This window comes from Lichenostomus cassidix, chromosome 5, assembly GCF_008360975.1.
Source record: "Lichenostomus cassidix isolate B80296 chromosome 5, HeHo_3.0, whole genome shotgun sequence".
In the NCBI taxonomy this organism is placed as follows: domain Eukaryota; kingdom Metazoa; phylum Chordata; class Aves; order Passeriformes; family Meliphagidae; genus Lichenostomus; species Lichenostomus cassidix.
In genome coordinates, this window is record NC_139486.1 from 38,612,372 (window position 1) to 38,629,219 (window position 16,848).

The 16,848-nt window shown below is 39.6% G+C and overlaps 1 protein-coding gene across 2 annotated transcripts in view; it reads right to left on the reverse strand.

Annotated features, from left to right (window-relative positions):
- Positions 1–16,848, reverse strand: part of AMBRA1 (autophagy and beclin 1 regulator 1) — a 128,825-nt gene that overhangs the window by 75,606 nt on the left and 36,371 nt on the right. For both annotated transcript variants that reach the window (XM_085062482.1, XM_085062483.1), the window contains exons 9-11: positions 15,346–15,528; positions 2,485–2,565; positions 1,828–1,928 (exon numbers count right to left, since the gene is read on the reverse strand). In XM_085062482.1, the coding sequence (XP_084918608.1) occupies positions 1,828–1,928; positions 2,485–2,565; positions 15,346–15,528 (365 nt within the window). The remainder of the gene's footprint in view (positions 1–1,827; positions 1,929–2,484; positions 2,566–15,345; positions 15,529–16,848) is intronic.

Genomic DNA, 16,848 nt, shown 5'->3' on the forward strand with positions numbered 1-16,848 from the left:
ATCATACTGAAAATGACAATACTGCTGACCAGCATAATGAGTACAAGAAATTCTCTGGCTGTTCCACAATTGCAACCTCATTTTCTAGTTCTTGCCTGTCATGCCTCCACCTAATACTTGCAATTTTAATTCTCCTGGTTTCCACAACATATGAACACGTTTTTGAGCACGGATGCAAAAAAACATTTTGAAAGCTGAAAGCATAGGTAAAATAAACCAAATATTAAAACAACATAATACAACCAGCTACTGCATTAGAAGAATTACTTTTGTATTTAAGTCAATAAAAGCCTTTATGGTAGAGTCCCAGCCACTCCAGTGTGAGGTTTCACGACACTGTCAGAGCCCACAAACCTTGCCTTATGTAGGCTCAGCACAACATCACACAGGAAAGATTGATCTGTTTTTTGAAGCTCCCATGATTACAGTTGCTGTCTTCTTTTGTTATTCTTGGCATACATACAAGAAACAGCAAGGACATGTGTTTGGGGCTCAATTTCCCCAAAAAGTGCAGATGAAAAAGCCAGGCTATTTCCCAGCCACAATGGAACAGGCAAACTGCAAGGAGGCCTGGAGGAGGGATGAAGGCAGGTGCCTCCAGCAAAGCTGGGCGACACAAGAGTTCTGCAGTGTTGCCTGGCAGCAAGTAATTATCTGCCAGTGCGTTGCTTCCACGTGCCAACAGCCAAAGCCCACACAGGCAGCAAGCACAGGAAAGTACATGCGTCAGCTAATGCTACAGGTTAGCTCCACTGTTTCCTACGGGATACAAGCAGAGGTGCTTTGGATGAGACTTCGGCTGAGTTCTTCCTATTATTGCAACAGCACTAAGAAGCACTCAAACCAAAATGTCCAGGGAGACAGAACTCTGGAAGATGACAGAAACCTATTATCAAAGACAGGACCACTGCCACACTAACTCAGCATTGCAAAACCAGCAACAGTTCTACCCCAAAATGACTGGGAAAACTCCAGTAAAAACAGGTTAGATAAATTCTGTCCAAAATGGCTTAGGCATAGTTGATTGTGCCTTAGGATAGGGTAAAGGGTCATGCAGCCTCTTGAGAAACCTTTCAGCACTCCTTCAGTGATGGTCCTGTGATTACCTAAAGGAAGGAGGAAAACTGCATCCCAACTTACCTGTCTATACATTATCACTTGTTCTTTCCCAAGCTCCAAAATTACTCCCCTACATTGGGGTTAATTACAGAGCAACTCAGACCCAGCCAAAAAAGACTCACCCTCAAGATATGTGTCATCTATAACCATCTCATTCATGAACTGCCAATCTGCCATACTCCTCCTCCTCTTTGCCCCACCTCCCTTCCCACCTCCACTTGCCCTCTAAGGCTCCCAAATGCCTGTGTGCTGCATGTGGTGGCAGCTGAGTATTTTAATATGCACTTATTAAGATCCTAATTGAATCCCACATTGCCTTGTGTGCGTCTTCCTAGCCGGAAAATGAACAAGGTACCCTATAATTCAATTAGAAGGACCTGCAGCAAGCTGATCATTAGTCTGTCAGGTTGTTTAAAAAAAGACATCTAGGAATAGGGGAAGAAGTTAAATAAAGAGAGAATTGTTAACACCCGTCCCCATTTCATGCAGACACTTCCACACACATACCTGAAGCATGGAATCTGCAATGCTCAAGCACTTGAATGACAGCTTACTACATCAATCCAACAGTCCTTTCTCTTGTTTCAGACAACTTAAATAGAACCTCAAAAGTTGGAATTATTTTTCCTCATCAATCCTCCTCTGCTCAAATTCATGAGAAAACACCACTAATATACATGACTACTTCAAACAAGGCAATCTCTTTACCTGCCAAGACCCTGTTGACAGAGGAATGGGTGGCCAAGCCAGGTTGTCCCCGTTCGTGGAAAATCCCAGCATAAGGCAAGTACTCTGGCAGCAAGAAACGTCTGCAACACAAAGAGAGTAAGGTTACGTGGAGAAAGCCATCCTGTGTACCACAGTCCTGAAGAGCAACTGCAATTACTTTGAGGAAATATGACTACATTCCAGCAGACTACAGTAGAGGGAAGGCTGGAACTCTCTGCTTAGCCAACCACTTCCCTGCTTCAAACAAAAAGTAAATTACAGATTTGATCCTCCTCTGATCAATGTGGCTGCAAAGATCAGCACTAAACAAATCCCCTACCTCCCACAATAGTTTCCTAATCTCAAATCACGACATTGTGCTGAGAATCTCTGATCAGATTCTTTTCTTGTCCTATTCTGCCTTCACACCATGACCTCGACCTGCAAGTAAAAAGCACTAAGACCATACTGTCCTTCAAATGTCACAGGACAAGCAGTTCATATTAACATGCCACCCCAGGAGTCCCAGAAATTGCAAACCAAGGATAAAGAAGCCCTGTGCAAGAGAAGTAATCCATCTGAAAGCACCAGAGAGCTGCACTGCAACTGGTACTTCCAGGATTTCCACACCTTTTACTCTTAATGTAGATGCCTTACCTTGGCACAAAGCGCCCTAGCGACGGTGCAGACATGCGGGCATTCCGGGGAGCTCGGTGCCTGGATCGGTCTCCATTGTCCCTTCAGCAAAAGAAAGAATATTACTGTACATTAAAAATACTATGTAAAAAAAATATCTTCCAAGAAAACAAAACCCCAGCTACATCACCTAGTCACCCTGAGTATGCTACGGAGATCAGTGGTTCTCATGCTTCTAATGTTCCTAATTCATACATGTAACTGTACCAAATCCTCTTGAGAGTTTTATGTAAAGGTAACCTTAAAGTTCAGTTTCTTCATTGTTTGACAATGTCTCAAAAGTATGAACAGAACCACAGAGAGTCAATGAATCAATGTCAGCACCTGAGCAAATGAAAGAGAAACCTTAGAATTTTGACCAGGAGAGCAAAAAGCAAGCTCACCCCAGCCCTGAGAAGAACTTTCTGTTAGTCAAAGAGATCTGTTAAAGATAATTTTCATACCCAGAAGTGCAGGCAAAAGAGTGTAATCTGCAGACTATTCTTTTGTGTTCCTTCCCAGAAGATCCAGTTTAAGTGCCATCAGATCTTAAAACTACCTCACTTTTCATAAGTTTTTCCAGTTAAATCAGAAATGTTAGGTGGTATCAGACAAAACTGCACCACCTTCACGACATCTCATTCTGTTTCACAATAAATGTCTGGGCCTTGGGAAATGAGGGGAAAGGGTCTAGCATCTATTGTCCTACAGCAGACACAGGAAGGTCTTCTTCGCCAGGAAGGCAGTACAACACTGAACAGGCTTCACAGAGAGGTTGCAGAGCTGACATCCTTGTAAGTCTCAAGATATGAGCTAGACAAACCCACAGATGGCCCAGTCTGAGTTTGGTAATGACAATTGTACAACAAGCAGAAGGTCAAACTGGAGAACCTTCAAAAATCCCCATCCAACAAAATTCCTGATACTGTATTCACAGGCCACAAGGGAAACTGTAATTATATAGCACTAAAACTGCAAGGAAATAATGAGACTCCATAAGTAATTCTGGAGTTCTGAAAGAGACCTCCACAGTGTTTCCTTCTCTGTTCAGAAATTCTCTGTATGACCTTGCACAAGTAACAAGTCTGCTCTCCCTGGATTCCAAATCCCCATCTGTAACTGCAGCCCAACCTATGTCTTTCCCAAGCAGTTGTGGGGAGAATATTACTTGCCGAGCCTTGAAATCACTAGGAAGCCAAATATTCTTTATGCAACACACTAGCAGCACATTTCTAACCCACTCCAGCAAGCTGTGCATTTTATGACTTTTTTCGTTTTGCTTTTTTAAAGTCAGTGAGCAAGAAACGTGGGCTGAGAAGAAAGTCTATTACGTGGCTGTTTCCCACACACTTGAGGAACCCAGGAACAAAAAAGCAGAGGTTCTTCTGCAAAGCTCATTAGCATTTCAAGCTATTTCACCAAAACCAAATCTAAACCCAAGCTCAAAGCTTTCATTTCTCTTCCCACTGTAGATGCAGCACTTGCAGTTCACAGCTAATAGTTACATCTCACCCTGGTTACACCTCACCCTCAGGTTTCGATGTAACCTGCAGGGTGCCTGAGATCAGAAATGTAAGCGCGGCTGCTGTTCTTTTATCACAGGCCTCCAGCCTATTAAGATGCGGATCAATAACAGAAGGAATCCTGCAAACTTAAGCACTGACATATCAACTTTTGTTGCTAAAGAGAAAAGGTCAAAGGGAAAAAGAAGCATCATGCTCCAGATCTTGCCACACAGAGTAGCAGCTAGAAGAAGACAAGAAATACTTTTTCAAAACTCCATGTACCAGTTTTTGAAATAACACTGATATGCAACCCCAGGAGAAAAGCAACAAAACCATTTTCAGGGCTTGCATTTGCTTTGGAAATTTACTAGAATTGGAAGACGCTTTTGAAATCAAGTACAGCAAGTATCAGCAAGAGGAACAACAGCAGGACTGCACCCTACAGAACTCTCCAGCTGAAGAGAATCTCTGAAGCAGGTTTCTAAAGGAATGAGGAATTAGCTTTAGCAAGCAAAAGAAGATAAAAGGGCAAAGTCTACAGACCAAATCAAGAGACCGAAAGGAACTAATTGTCCAAGTTTTTTTAAATACCACTAGCCACAGCTCTTAGCACCCACAAAAACATTTTCAGACACATTTTCTAACCAAGGTGACTTTCTGATGTGAGAAGTCCATCCTGTATTTCCCTATTCATTGTGCACAAAACCTCCCAACAATACAGAAAAAAGCCTAAAAGTGAAAAATATAGACTAGGCTTTTTTGCAATTTTCACCATGACAGAGACAGCCTCTACTAATCTGAAAGACAGACATACATTTTTAACATCTCCTAAAGGAAGAAAAGAATTAAAACCCACACCCCAGTGGCTACCTGCCCTATAAAAAGATTGCAGGGAGTAAGAAACACTGGCTATCCTTCAAGAACGCTAGAATTCCTATTTACTGCAAGTAGAAGTGTAAGACACACTCTCAGAGGTAAAGAAGAATACAACTAAACATTACTCTGAATTACTAATTTATACAGTCATTTATCTAAACTCCAATGCTCAACAACTACATGCAAGGGTGTCTAGTCTAGTGTTGCAAAGCTAGAACAGCTGATATTACCCTGGTGCCAGCTGAAGATTATTTCTGCACCCTCTAAAAGGAAAATAAAAAAACCCCTACAGATCAGTGAAAATGGGTGGCACTTTGTGATATTTTTGTACCACATACAGCCTGCTGACAGAGGGAGGAGAACAGATGTTAGCACACTGCAGTGCCAGCGTGAAGCACTCCGGCAAGAAATGAAAAGTTCCAAAGGTTCCCTAAAGTACTGATGAAGATCTAATGCTCCACTTTCTATTTAGTGTCAACTACCTACAGATTCATTAGCTAATGATTCACAGTGGATAGTTTAATTAACATTACCTGCAGAAGTGGAAAGCAAGTTCCTCAGAGTCTGTATGTGTCTGTGTCTACATAAAAAAAGCCTCTTCTGTAAAGCAACTCAATAACCTTGCTAAAGTAAATGAAATAAACCACAGCAAGGTGACAAGGGAAACTTAATACTTTAATTATTAACAAACTAATTTGTCTCAGCAGGAAAACTGCAAGAACCAACAAATGGTCAAAGGAACTTTTAAAGTCTGACTCAAAGTTCAGGTTATTCATCATTTGTTCAGATACCACTGTGGGACAAATCAAAACAGTGATGTGGAGAAAAAGAGTTGGTGGGGGCAAATAGTATTAACACTAACCTATAATGGAGCATGAGAAGAAAGCAATTTCCAAACATTCAGGAGAATTATGGACATTTAACAGGGCATAAGAAGGATGAAAGTTCATCCTAAATTGCATAAGACAGTCAAATCCCCTTGGATTTTTCTTTCATGGTCTTGTTTGCTTGTTGAGAGAAAAGTTGACCAATGTAAATTTAATGGACCAGCAATGCTGGCTCTGAAAACAGAGAAAAAGATATAAAATTTTGTGTCCCAAAGTTTGGAGAAAAAGGCATGCTTTTTCATCTGGTAACTTGGCTACTGCATTAATAACAGTGGATACAGAAGACAGTAAAGACAGAAAGAAAACCATGTTCTGCTTTTCTGTCTTGGCAAGAATTCACTTTAATATTTAGAAATTGTTGTATCAGGAAGTGAAATTAAACACACAGCATGGGATTTCTAATGCAATCTGTTGGTCTAACTGTTCCCATTGTAGTCAATATTAAAGCTCCCACTGACTACACTGCCAATAGAATTAGGTCAACAATGACCATTTTGAAAAGCCATTTAATTATTGAAGCCAGCACTAGTAAGCCATGTAAGTTCAAAAGGATCAAATTGTATCAGGCCAAGCCAATTGTTTCATACTTTCAGCATTTTATCACATTTCATGCAAGCCAATTTAAAATGCTAAATCAATTTCTATTGCAGAGGTTAGACACTTACATACAATAGAAATGCTTACTAATTCTTTGAGTGGCATCTACTACTTTCCTAAAAGGTTGACACTGGAAATTGCACAATCTTCATGTAGCAGAAAAAAAAGCAATGTTTGAAGTACTGAGAAAATGTGAAGTATCTCTACTTACTTGCCTTTTTTTTTTTTTTTTTTAATTGCAGTAGGTTACTTCAGAGGAGCTAGGATAGAGGGCAGGAGTAGCCCAAAGGCCCTGTGAGGATCTCAGAGGAGGTTACCACGAAATGCAAACTTACTTGGCTTTAGAGCTTGGTCAGGTCTGACTGCAAGTCCTCTAAAGAGGGCTCCTGGAAGATGACATATTAAACTGGCCATACTAAAGCAGAAACAGATCCTGAAACATTGCAATTCACTTCACAGGATTCGCTGCCAAAACCAGATGATATATACCTTTAGAAGAGTGTACTCTTCCAGAGTTACATAGGATACAGTGTGACTGTGTGTACTGTGAATGAAGATGAAGTGGGTACTGTGTTTTACAAAGGGTACAGAAGTAGGAAAAAGGATGCTGAAGGGAACATTTGCTAGTCATTCTGAGAATATCTCAACTGCCTTCCAGCACCACCCTGGTAAGTAAGGTAATATACAGTGTTGGGAACACTATGATAGAGAGTTACTAGCTTCACCATGGAGAGGAGCAGCAAATAAGAGATACTAACACTTAGTTTTTAACCTGTCTGATCCTGCAAGATCTTGCGCATCTAATACAAATTAATTTAGGAAAAAATTTAGTAGCACTTCTAGTAAATAAGCCTCTCAAAATAGAGAGGTAAGCACAAAATAAATAAAACCTTGACATTCTGAATATTTTAGTGAGATACAGGCATCCTAGAAGGCAAAAGGAAAAGCCACACTGCAAGCTGGTTGTAATTCTGCATAGATGCATAGTAGCTAAAATAACATCTCCTGGATCATTTAGACTAGTCTCTCATTCAAAAATAAAGGTTCCTTACAATATGTGCTACTTTACTCACAGTCCTCAAGTCTTGGAGAAGTTACAAACTCAAACCAGAAAAAGGGGACCACCTTACTTATGGCTCAGAGGACAAGTGTATCTCACCTAAAATCAGGATTATGTTAAAGATGAAACATTAAACTTATTATGTTTATGTTAAAGATTAAACATTAAACTTATCTAAGCAGAGAGTTATATCCACAAGTAGATACAAAGAAGGAAGTCAGGAGCATAGGGTACAAAAAAAGGGTACAAATATTGACATCCACAAACATTAAAATGACTACCATATGGTTCTTTTTAATAATATCTAAAAGAATATACATAATTTGGTAAAAATAAAAGCCATAAATTTATGCACCCATCTTTGAAGGATATGATCATTACTGAAGGAGAAGTACTTAAGGCAGAACTGAAGGAGATGAAAAACAAGAAAAACAAGAAAAACAAGAAAAACAAGCATTTGTTATAAGAAAATACTTTCCTGGCACTAAATGTATAACTGTGAAGTCCCAAGTGTAACGCTGGAAGCCAAAAACAACTGAAGAATAAAAATATTAGAGAAACTGCAAAGACTGATGGTGGCCAGCTGGAGAGACATGAACTAGAATAGATTTTTAACACAGTAATTGATAAAGAAGTTAGGCAGGTCACCCAAGCCTTTCCACCATTCTGTATTCTTCTGAAGGCTGAAATACCAATCTTTCACTAGGAGTTTTTTGAAAGGAACGCCAGAGAAAACACGTATCTCTCAACCAAAATTTCCTATAAAACAGCAGACTGCTGTGTTACTAATGGCTCTGCTGACCAGAGGGAAACAAATGCGCAGCCTTGATTACCTCTCAGAGCACTGTTCAGGGGAAAATGTATTTATGAGATTAAAAATTGCACTTCAGAAGATCAAGTGTTTCAGAGAAGCATCACATATGAGAGATTTTATCCACTGGTCAAGAAAAACAGCAGTACTTGCCCACTAAATGCCAAGGATTAACTGCTTCAGAGGAAGACTGATTTGGAACTAGAATGAAACACTCACTCTTTTCTATGTGCACGATCTAGTTGTCTCTATTTTAATCACCTCACTGTGTGGTGGGCTCACAAATTGTTGATAATGTTTTAGAATAAGACTGATACACTTCATAGCTACACTGAATCATTACAAAACAGAAACATCAGCAGCCAGACAAACCTAGAGAAGCATCAACTCGTTTTTTTTGCTTTTTAAAAAAATATATTGCACTGTTATGCTTCCAAAGGAAACAGAAAGGAAACCATAACTTCATAAATAAAGCTAATCTGTTAGACCTGTGGGCTTCAGGAATGCTGACCCCTCCCTGCTTTGCACGGCCAGCAACAAACCAGTAACAGCTTGCTTCCTAATCACTCTCATTAACATCCTACCTCACCTACTAGGTGACCTAGTTTTACTTCTGAGTTGCAAAGACACAAAATAAAAGCAAAAGAAAATTAATTTTCTTTTCATAGATAGAGTTTATAGATAGTTTATAGAGTTTATAGATAGCAGAAAAACTCAGAAGTACCATCTTGACATCAAAACTGTTTTCTATAGACTCAGACAACCAATGGTGTGGAGTATGATGGGCACTTTTCTGGCAACTACCACCTTTCTAAAGGCACTCATTCTTTCATCACCCTGCTATGAAGACAATTGCCTTGCTGGAATGTGACTTAATGGTAAAGCAACATTATCCTGGAGAGGTTAGCAAAACCCTGCAGTACTGCTGCAAGGAAACAGTCATTGCCTGCTCACTGCAATCCAGGCAGTATTACCAGACATTATGACCAAGATAAGGGTAATAGAAAAGACTGTCACAAAAGGTAAAAAGAATAGGAAAAGTGAAGCTGCAGGCTACTATGATCACAAGACAAGCTAACACTCTAACTAATCCTTGAAATCCTTGAGAAACATCCAGAAAGTGACCACCAAATTCCACAATATTTGTATCTGCCTTAAAAGCCCATTTTGAAAAGGCCCATCCTCATCAGAAACAATGATGCAGTGCCATATGAGCCAAGAAACAGAGGCAGAGGAGAAAAACCACAAAAGCACGTGAAGGAGCTTTGGGAAGAAAGCAACAAAGGCAGGTACTTAGAACAAAGAGCGATCCTACTTTATGTGAACTGAACTAGCAATTTGCTAGTGAGAACATTATTTGCTCAACAAAGACATAACAAACTGTCCCATCTCAGATTTCCAGGAAAAAAAAATGCTACATTTGCCGCAGCATAGTGACATGTCATGGATCCTAAAAATCTATTTCCATCAACATTTTAGTGACGAGAAGAGCCTACTGAGATTCTCACAACTCCTATATATCTTTTGTTAACTTCAGATGTAAGCATCAGGATTGCAAGGAGAAAAACTAAAAACCCCAGCCTAATTGCTTTTTAAAAATCCCGTGGTTTGGATATGATACCTCTACAACAAAATGCTACCATTAATCAAGTCATCTCTCTTCTCCACCTTCACTATGCCCTATGAGAGCTTAACACTTGGCATCCCATTCGTTAAGGTGTCACCTTAACCTACAGACCCCTAGCAGAGTAAACCTCTTTCTTTACCTCAGGGATTCCTTATGCTTCTCTCTCCACAATGACAGACCTTGTCTCAGCATTCTGGAGCTGCAGATCAAAAGCTGTATACTTGTTCAAACACTTTAAACAAGTTAAATGGTTAAAAAGCTTTAACCATTCCAATCTCTCTCCTGCTAAGAAAACCTGGCTACTATCTGAAGGAGTTTCTTTTACAGAAATTGAAGGTTGTTACAGAAAGGAAAGAAAACACTCTGAAATACATGAGTGCACAGTGGACAGCTGTGAAGGAGGGCAATAAAGACCAAGACTTTACTAAAAGAGTAAGAGTTCTACCCATGTGCTCTTAGTAGTCGGTATGCTGAGGGAAGTCAGCAGGTGCACTGTGAATTGATTGCGCTGCTGCAGGTTAGTGCTCCCATTGCGCTGTGGCTCTGGCAAACAGTGACACAGTCAGACTAAAACGGTAGAGACTGGATTTAAACACAAGCATGGACTTCCTTCACAAGCATAAGGAAGAAGTTATTTCAGTAACTGAAAAATCTCCTACCTCTCCCTTCAGTCAAACTTTCCAAAATCTTGTTGTCTCAGCCATCAAACAAATCACATGCTTATTCTCACCATGACACACAAATCCCTCCTCAAAACTCACTTCTACCATTCAACTTGAGGAGGAATACAGAGAACAGAATCCAAAACCAAACCTACTACCCAAGCACACACTACTGAGTAACCACATTGCCCGAGCCATTATCTTCCCTTTTCTCTCCCATTGCATAATGTTAGTTCAGACACAAATGCATCCAGACCAATTAATATACCAATTAATATTGTCAAGTATCAGCGCACCAGTCAAGGTTCATAAAGAAGCTAGCAACAATATACACCTTAAATGAAGACTTTCCAAAAGAAGGGTGATTGCCTGGATATCTCACATGAATGCCTAATCAGATATGTACTTTTCTCCTTAATACATAAAAAAGTTAAACCATAATGCTGGCTTGAAGTACGGCACTAACTATGACACAAACCAGAGTTCCAAACCAAACTTTTCACCTATAAAAGAGGCCAAAAAGAATCTACCATACTATTCTCCAAAATGAATGAAAATGACACACAAGATACTGGAATTAAGACTTGCAGCTTTAATACAGTGGCTGTTTGCTGGCAGGTTGTGATCTTAGAACCTTTCAAGGCAAGAGGCTTGAAAGATTTGCAGTTCTTGCCAAATAAATAAAGTATCAATAAAGCAACCAAAAATGGCAGGAGGCAAGTACAACAGATACTCATGTATCTTATGTACTCAGGAGGATACCCTTGCAAGATGCCCATCTCAGAAACCACAACACTAGTCCAGAACATGCCTTAGACAAAAGGATTTTAAGGTGAGAAATAATGCCAAATAACATCACCCTGAATCTTGTAAGATTTCCCTAAGTGATTAATTATCTTTGCAAAGCAAGAGCCTGCTTCCACAAAGCCAGAAGGTCCATTATGGTCTCAGATAAACAATGCCTACAGTTCTCATATTTTCTGTCTGGATGCTCAGTGGTGTTTTGAAAGAAACTAAAAATAAAAAAGCACCAAAACAAGACTTCAAGCCTGCGAGGTAAAGCCCATCCTGTTATAGACACACAATAAAGACCTTCCTAGCCTGTGAAAATGGCACAACTGAGTGGATCCACCCCAGCACAAATCCTCCTAACAGGGAAGGAAAAAGGACAGACGAGAACAGCGAAAAGCTGGAGACATGAAAGCTCCTTCATATCTATATTCTGTCAGGCAGCCCACTCTGTAAAGCAGACAGAGGAGTCAGCCACAGTCACACCTTTAGCCTTAGGTTGAAAGCCTTTATAGAACTGTAGTGAAGGGTTCGACTCAGGCTTTCAGACAGAGCTGGTGCACTGTCCTATATATTTGCTTTTCAGTCTGACAGATCAAACAAACCTGTATTTCTGTATTTGTTCCCACAGTTACGGCAGACAAAAAGGGACATAAATGGCCAAAACCCATCTACAGAAACACCTTCACATTCTGATTATGGTGACAAATTTAAAATTACAAATGAAAAGAAATTTGATTGCACTATCCAAGGAGTCCCGGAATAATCACCCACAGCCTTCAGCATCAGAGAGCTGTTCTAGACTAAAGCAAGTCTATATAAGAGACCTAGTCAAAATTCTTTAAAAAGTCAAAATAAAATAGTTCAGCTCTAAAAATCTAAATTCACTTTGTGATGCAAACATAAGACACTCAAATAAGACCTTGAAATTAGGAAGTTCAACATGTATAATTTGTCTGTAAAGACTCTACCAGTTATGCTGTAAGACTGACGTGATGTCATTCTCCATTCAGAGATTCTTATTCTAGAACTCAGGAAGCTTTTTTATTTTAGCTTAGGATTCTGCTAAAGCTAACCTTAAAACCCACTCGTATCAATCTATCTGTTAATAACCTAATATTACAATCTATATATGTATTACAAACTGTATCAGATACTTCATGCAGACATGACTAAGTTTACAGTTGACAATTGCATTCAATAAGCAGTAAGATGACAACAGTGATAAGTTAAACACACAGAGCACATGTAGAGAGAACATCTTATTAGACCTAAAAACACAGGTATAGTTTGTCTCCTTCCTCCTCTCCTATCCATAAGAGCTGGTGTCAAAGAAGGATATTATTAACACCTATAAAAAACACTACTTCACGTTCTTATACTACTTCACATTCTTATACAACCACTATTGCCATCACAAACTAAATGCATTTATGAATGAATTCACCATTGACTGAGACATAGGTGAGGCTTTAACTCAAATTTAGAGGACATAAGCACACAAGACAGGCCAAGTTTTTCATGCCACTTACTAGACCATTAGGTAAACAAAATTGAAAAAAGACAAAATTACTTTTTGAGGAGAAAAAAACCCTCTAAATCCCACAAAATACGAAAGTTGAGGAAGGCCTGTCTCCCCGGCACCCCGCACAAGCACAGGGTTCACTCCTTGCCCAGAGCTCCATGTATAGTAAAACAAGCTGGTGTTTAACGTCCCTTACATCTTCCTCCTCTCTCTGGGAAAAGGATAGAAATTATTTATCAATTCCATTAACCAGATTAGAAAGATAAAGTATCAAGGCAATTTGTTGGCTTTACGTAAAAAAAACCCCAAAAAAACGAACAAAAAAACCAAACCAAACCAAACCAAAACAAAAAAAAAAAAAAAAAAAAAAACCCACCCAACAACAAACAAACAAACAAAATCCCACTACATTCCAGAAGAAAAGCATGAGCTGCAGTAGCAATGCCCTTCCCTATATCAGATCTGGAGACACAGGGAAGTCAGAGCATCTAAACCTTGGCAAGAAAAATCATCTGTGAAGTAACACACAACTGCACAGGTAAACAAGCAAGGAAGGAGGAATACAGGAGCCAAAAGGGGAAGTAAGAACTCTGTGTAAGACATTTAATTGTGAAGTCTCAGCAGAAGAAACCAAATGAGTCACGAGAAGTTCCAGCTTTAAGGACCCCTGCACAGCAGCCCTCTCTAATCAGCCAGGAGAAATAATGAAGCAGAGAAGTAAAAAGACAGCAGGTCTTGAATGCACAGACCAGAATTCGGTATGAAATATTCAACCAACAAATTCAGCCACTGCACATTAAAGAATAAACACTTCTTTTTGCTCAGTATGAAATGAAAGACAATGTTAGTATGGCTGATTGAATTGCTTCCCTGACTGGGGGCTCTTACTGTGTGAACATTATCTGCAGGGGAACACACTTCTCTGCAGGCATTTGCCTGGCTCTGTGAATGAAGAACATACCATCTTTTATTTTCCCAGCAGAACAAGCTGCCCCAGACAAATGAAATGGAATAATGGAAATAATAAGGTCTATCCTTGCAACACATCCACCTCACAAAAACGGGCCCGGCAGCCACCAGATTTCTGCTCTTCCAGACCACAAAGATGCTTGAGAAAAGCTATTAGGCAGTGACTCGTCTGCATTATCTCCCCTCATTTACATTTTACACAAACAGAACCATAATGAGAGGGAAAGACATTCTTTCACCCTGTACTTCAGAATATTTAATTGCTGGAGCATGAAATGACAGCTTCAGAGAAGAACTTTCTAAGAAAAAAATAGTCTACCACCACTTAAAAAGTTAGAAAGGGATATAGTATCTTGCTTTTGGAAATAGCTAGGGTTACTAGTGTCCTTCATAAAGGGACTTCACCCTGACACAAAAGACATAGAGCTTTAACGATATATCATCTCAAGTATGTGCCACTGCAGCAAGTGAATATGTAAATTAAATAGTATTGAAGTTGACAGCATCCTTTGCTGGCATCTGCAACATAACAACCCAGATTTTTTGAGGAGTTCACAGCTCCCAAACACACCTCCCTACTACACTTACCACCACAGACTATTCTACAACCATGTTCAGAATTATCCTGTGTTTTAATTGCAATATACACAAATAGGGGAAAATTCTGTGAAATACTTAAGACTCAGGGGAAATCCCATATTTAAAAGGAAACTACTGAAGACAGGCTAGAAAGGTTATGTTTTCTTTGCTGCTAAAATGGATTTTAATCTAAATTCCTGAGCATTCAGTCTACATGCTATCTAAAGAATACATTACTACACTCTTCCATTTATTGAAAAGGGTTTGCAATAAATTTTTTGCTGGGATTACACTAGGTATCATTGGAAGTCCAAAGGCAGATGCTGAAGAACAGACTTTAAAAGTTTGCCAGCAGAACCACTCAGAAGGAAATACAGCATTTAACAGGAAGATTCTTCAAAGATTTGCATGCAGAGTCATTCCTCACTTTAAACAAGAGGCCTTCTTATCTCCTTACAGGAAACTAAGCCTTAACACAGATTCACAATCACTAAACCTTAGAAAAACCCAGTCCCAGGAACGTTAGCTAATCTGACAACGCTACAGAGATAGAGCAAGTAAAAGCAACAGGACATGTTCGGCTATCTCCTACAGCCTTAGACCAATGAACTAAGTCTCGCAAAGCCTCTTGTCTCAGGATTTGACAACTCTAGTAAACTCTTGGTTCCCCATCTGTTCCATGGGAGAAAAAGAAAATTTTCTTTATTTAACCAATCTTCTAAGTGTGGTTGAGATAGCCTAACATGTTGAAGGTAGCCTACAGCATCCTTAATTTTCACAACAGAAATTACAACACCTATTTCTAGCAATCAATATTCTAATTATTGATCGAATTATTTAACCTGTTCCTACAAGAAGCCTGTGGTGTCTTTGACTGATAAACAGTAGGGAACCAGAAAGCAGTCCTGTGCTGACAGCAGACTCAAGCAAGAAGGCAAGGCAGCACACACACTTACTCAAAATCTTCAAATTCCAGATCATTTCCCTCCACAGATGGGCTTGAGTTCTCTGAAGTGGAAGCAGAGGAGGAGGAAGAGCGGAGACGGTTTTGCTGATATCGCATAGAGCGTTGTCGAATACTGTCCCTCCGGGAAAGATACTGGATCATCCTCTGAGCATAATATGCAGCAGGAGACAACCTGAGGAAGAAAAAGATACACACATACTTATCACGTAAGTCTAGAATGACAGCCAGTCCTATTTTTCCTTTTGAACTCCAAGTGCCAGGGCAGAAACAGCCTATCACAAAATTGACTGTTTGTATTTTATCCGTGAGTAAGACAGAGTAAATAAAGAAAGCAAGGAGAAGTAATTTTCTCTTGATACACTACACTCCCACGTGATTCCCTGTGCAAACAGAAGCACCACAGAGTACCTACAGACAAAATGCTCATCCACAGCACAGAGGAATTTGTTTCTCGGGACTCTTAGGCGCTTATTGATTCACTTATTACCAATTCACTCAAGTAAGCCCAGCAAGCATTGCTTATAAGAACCAAGCCCAGTCCCAATGTGAACTCTGCCTGCAACGCCAAACAGCAGCACTGTTCAAATAAACACTGAAGGAAAGTGCTGTTGTTTTGATGGTACTTATGGAGTACCATAGAATATCAAGCAGGAGAAAAAAAGGTTCAGAGCTTTAACTATTTTGTAATCTCAATGGTAGGGATTTTAGTGGCAATTTCATCATATCTACTAGATATATGTTAAGTTGAGCTTTAAAAGCTTTGCATCCCACCTGAAAGGAAATCTTTTCTCTGTAATTAACTCTTAATTTTCTCTCATGCATAACCTAGCATTTGTTTGCATCAGCTATCACACACCACTATTACTCTCTTGATGCTATGCAGGTAAAACATACTCTCTCTTTTCCTACCCTGTGCATATCCACAGCTCCTTGCCCTTGCATATGCTTTCTGGGACACAGTTACTCAGTGTTAAAATCCAGACACAGCTTGATTTATCACTTCATTAGCCTTATTTGTTTAGACTTGAATTCTGATGTGGGGTGAGCACATGTTTAAGAGACAGACTGTAGGTTCAGGAGTGTAAAAACTTAAGCCAATAAGCATCAAAAGGGTAAGAGGAACGACACAATTCAGCTTGATTCCTCCTGAATTTTTCATGCACTGTTTAATGAGTTGAATTTGTTCATGCTTACATAAAGAAGGCAGCTTTGCTGGATAAACACATCACTTCTCTCCACACCCCATAAGACTTAATAGGCCAAGTACAAAAGGTAAGGCATTACAGATGCACACTCATAAATGAAGAGCTGTTCTCTTCTCTGGGCTTTTCCATAAGCCAAAGCTTTTGTGCATGCCTGAAAATAAATCTATGGCATAATGTGGACAGAAAGAAAAAAGAGGAACATGGAAACAAGGCAAACACTGGAAAATAATGAACAGTGGTCTCAGCAGTCCAGCAGCATAACCATTGAAACTTCCTTCTAGTATCAC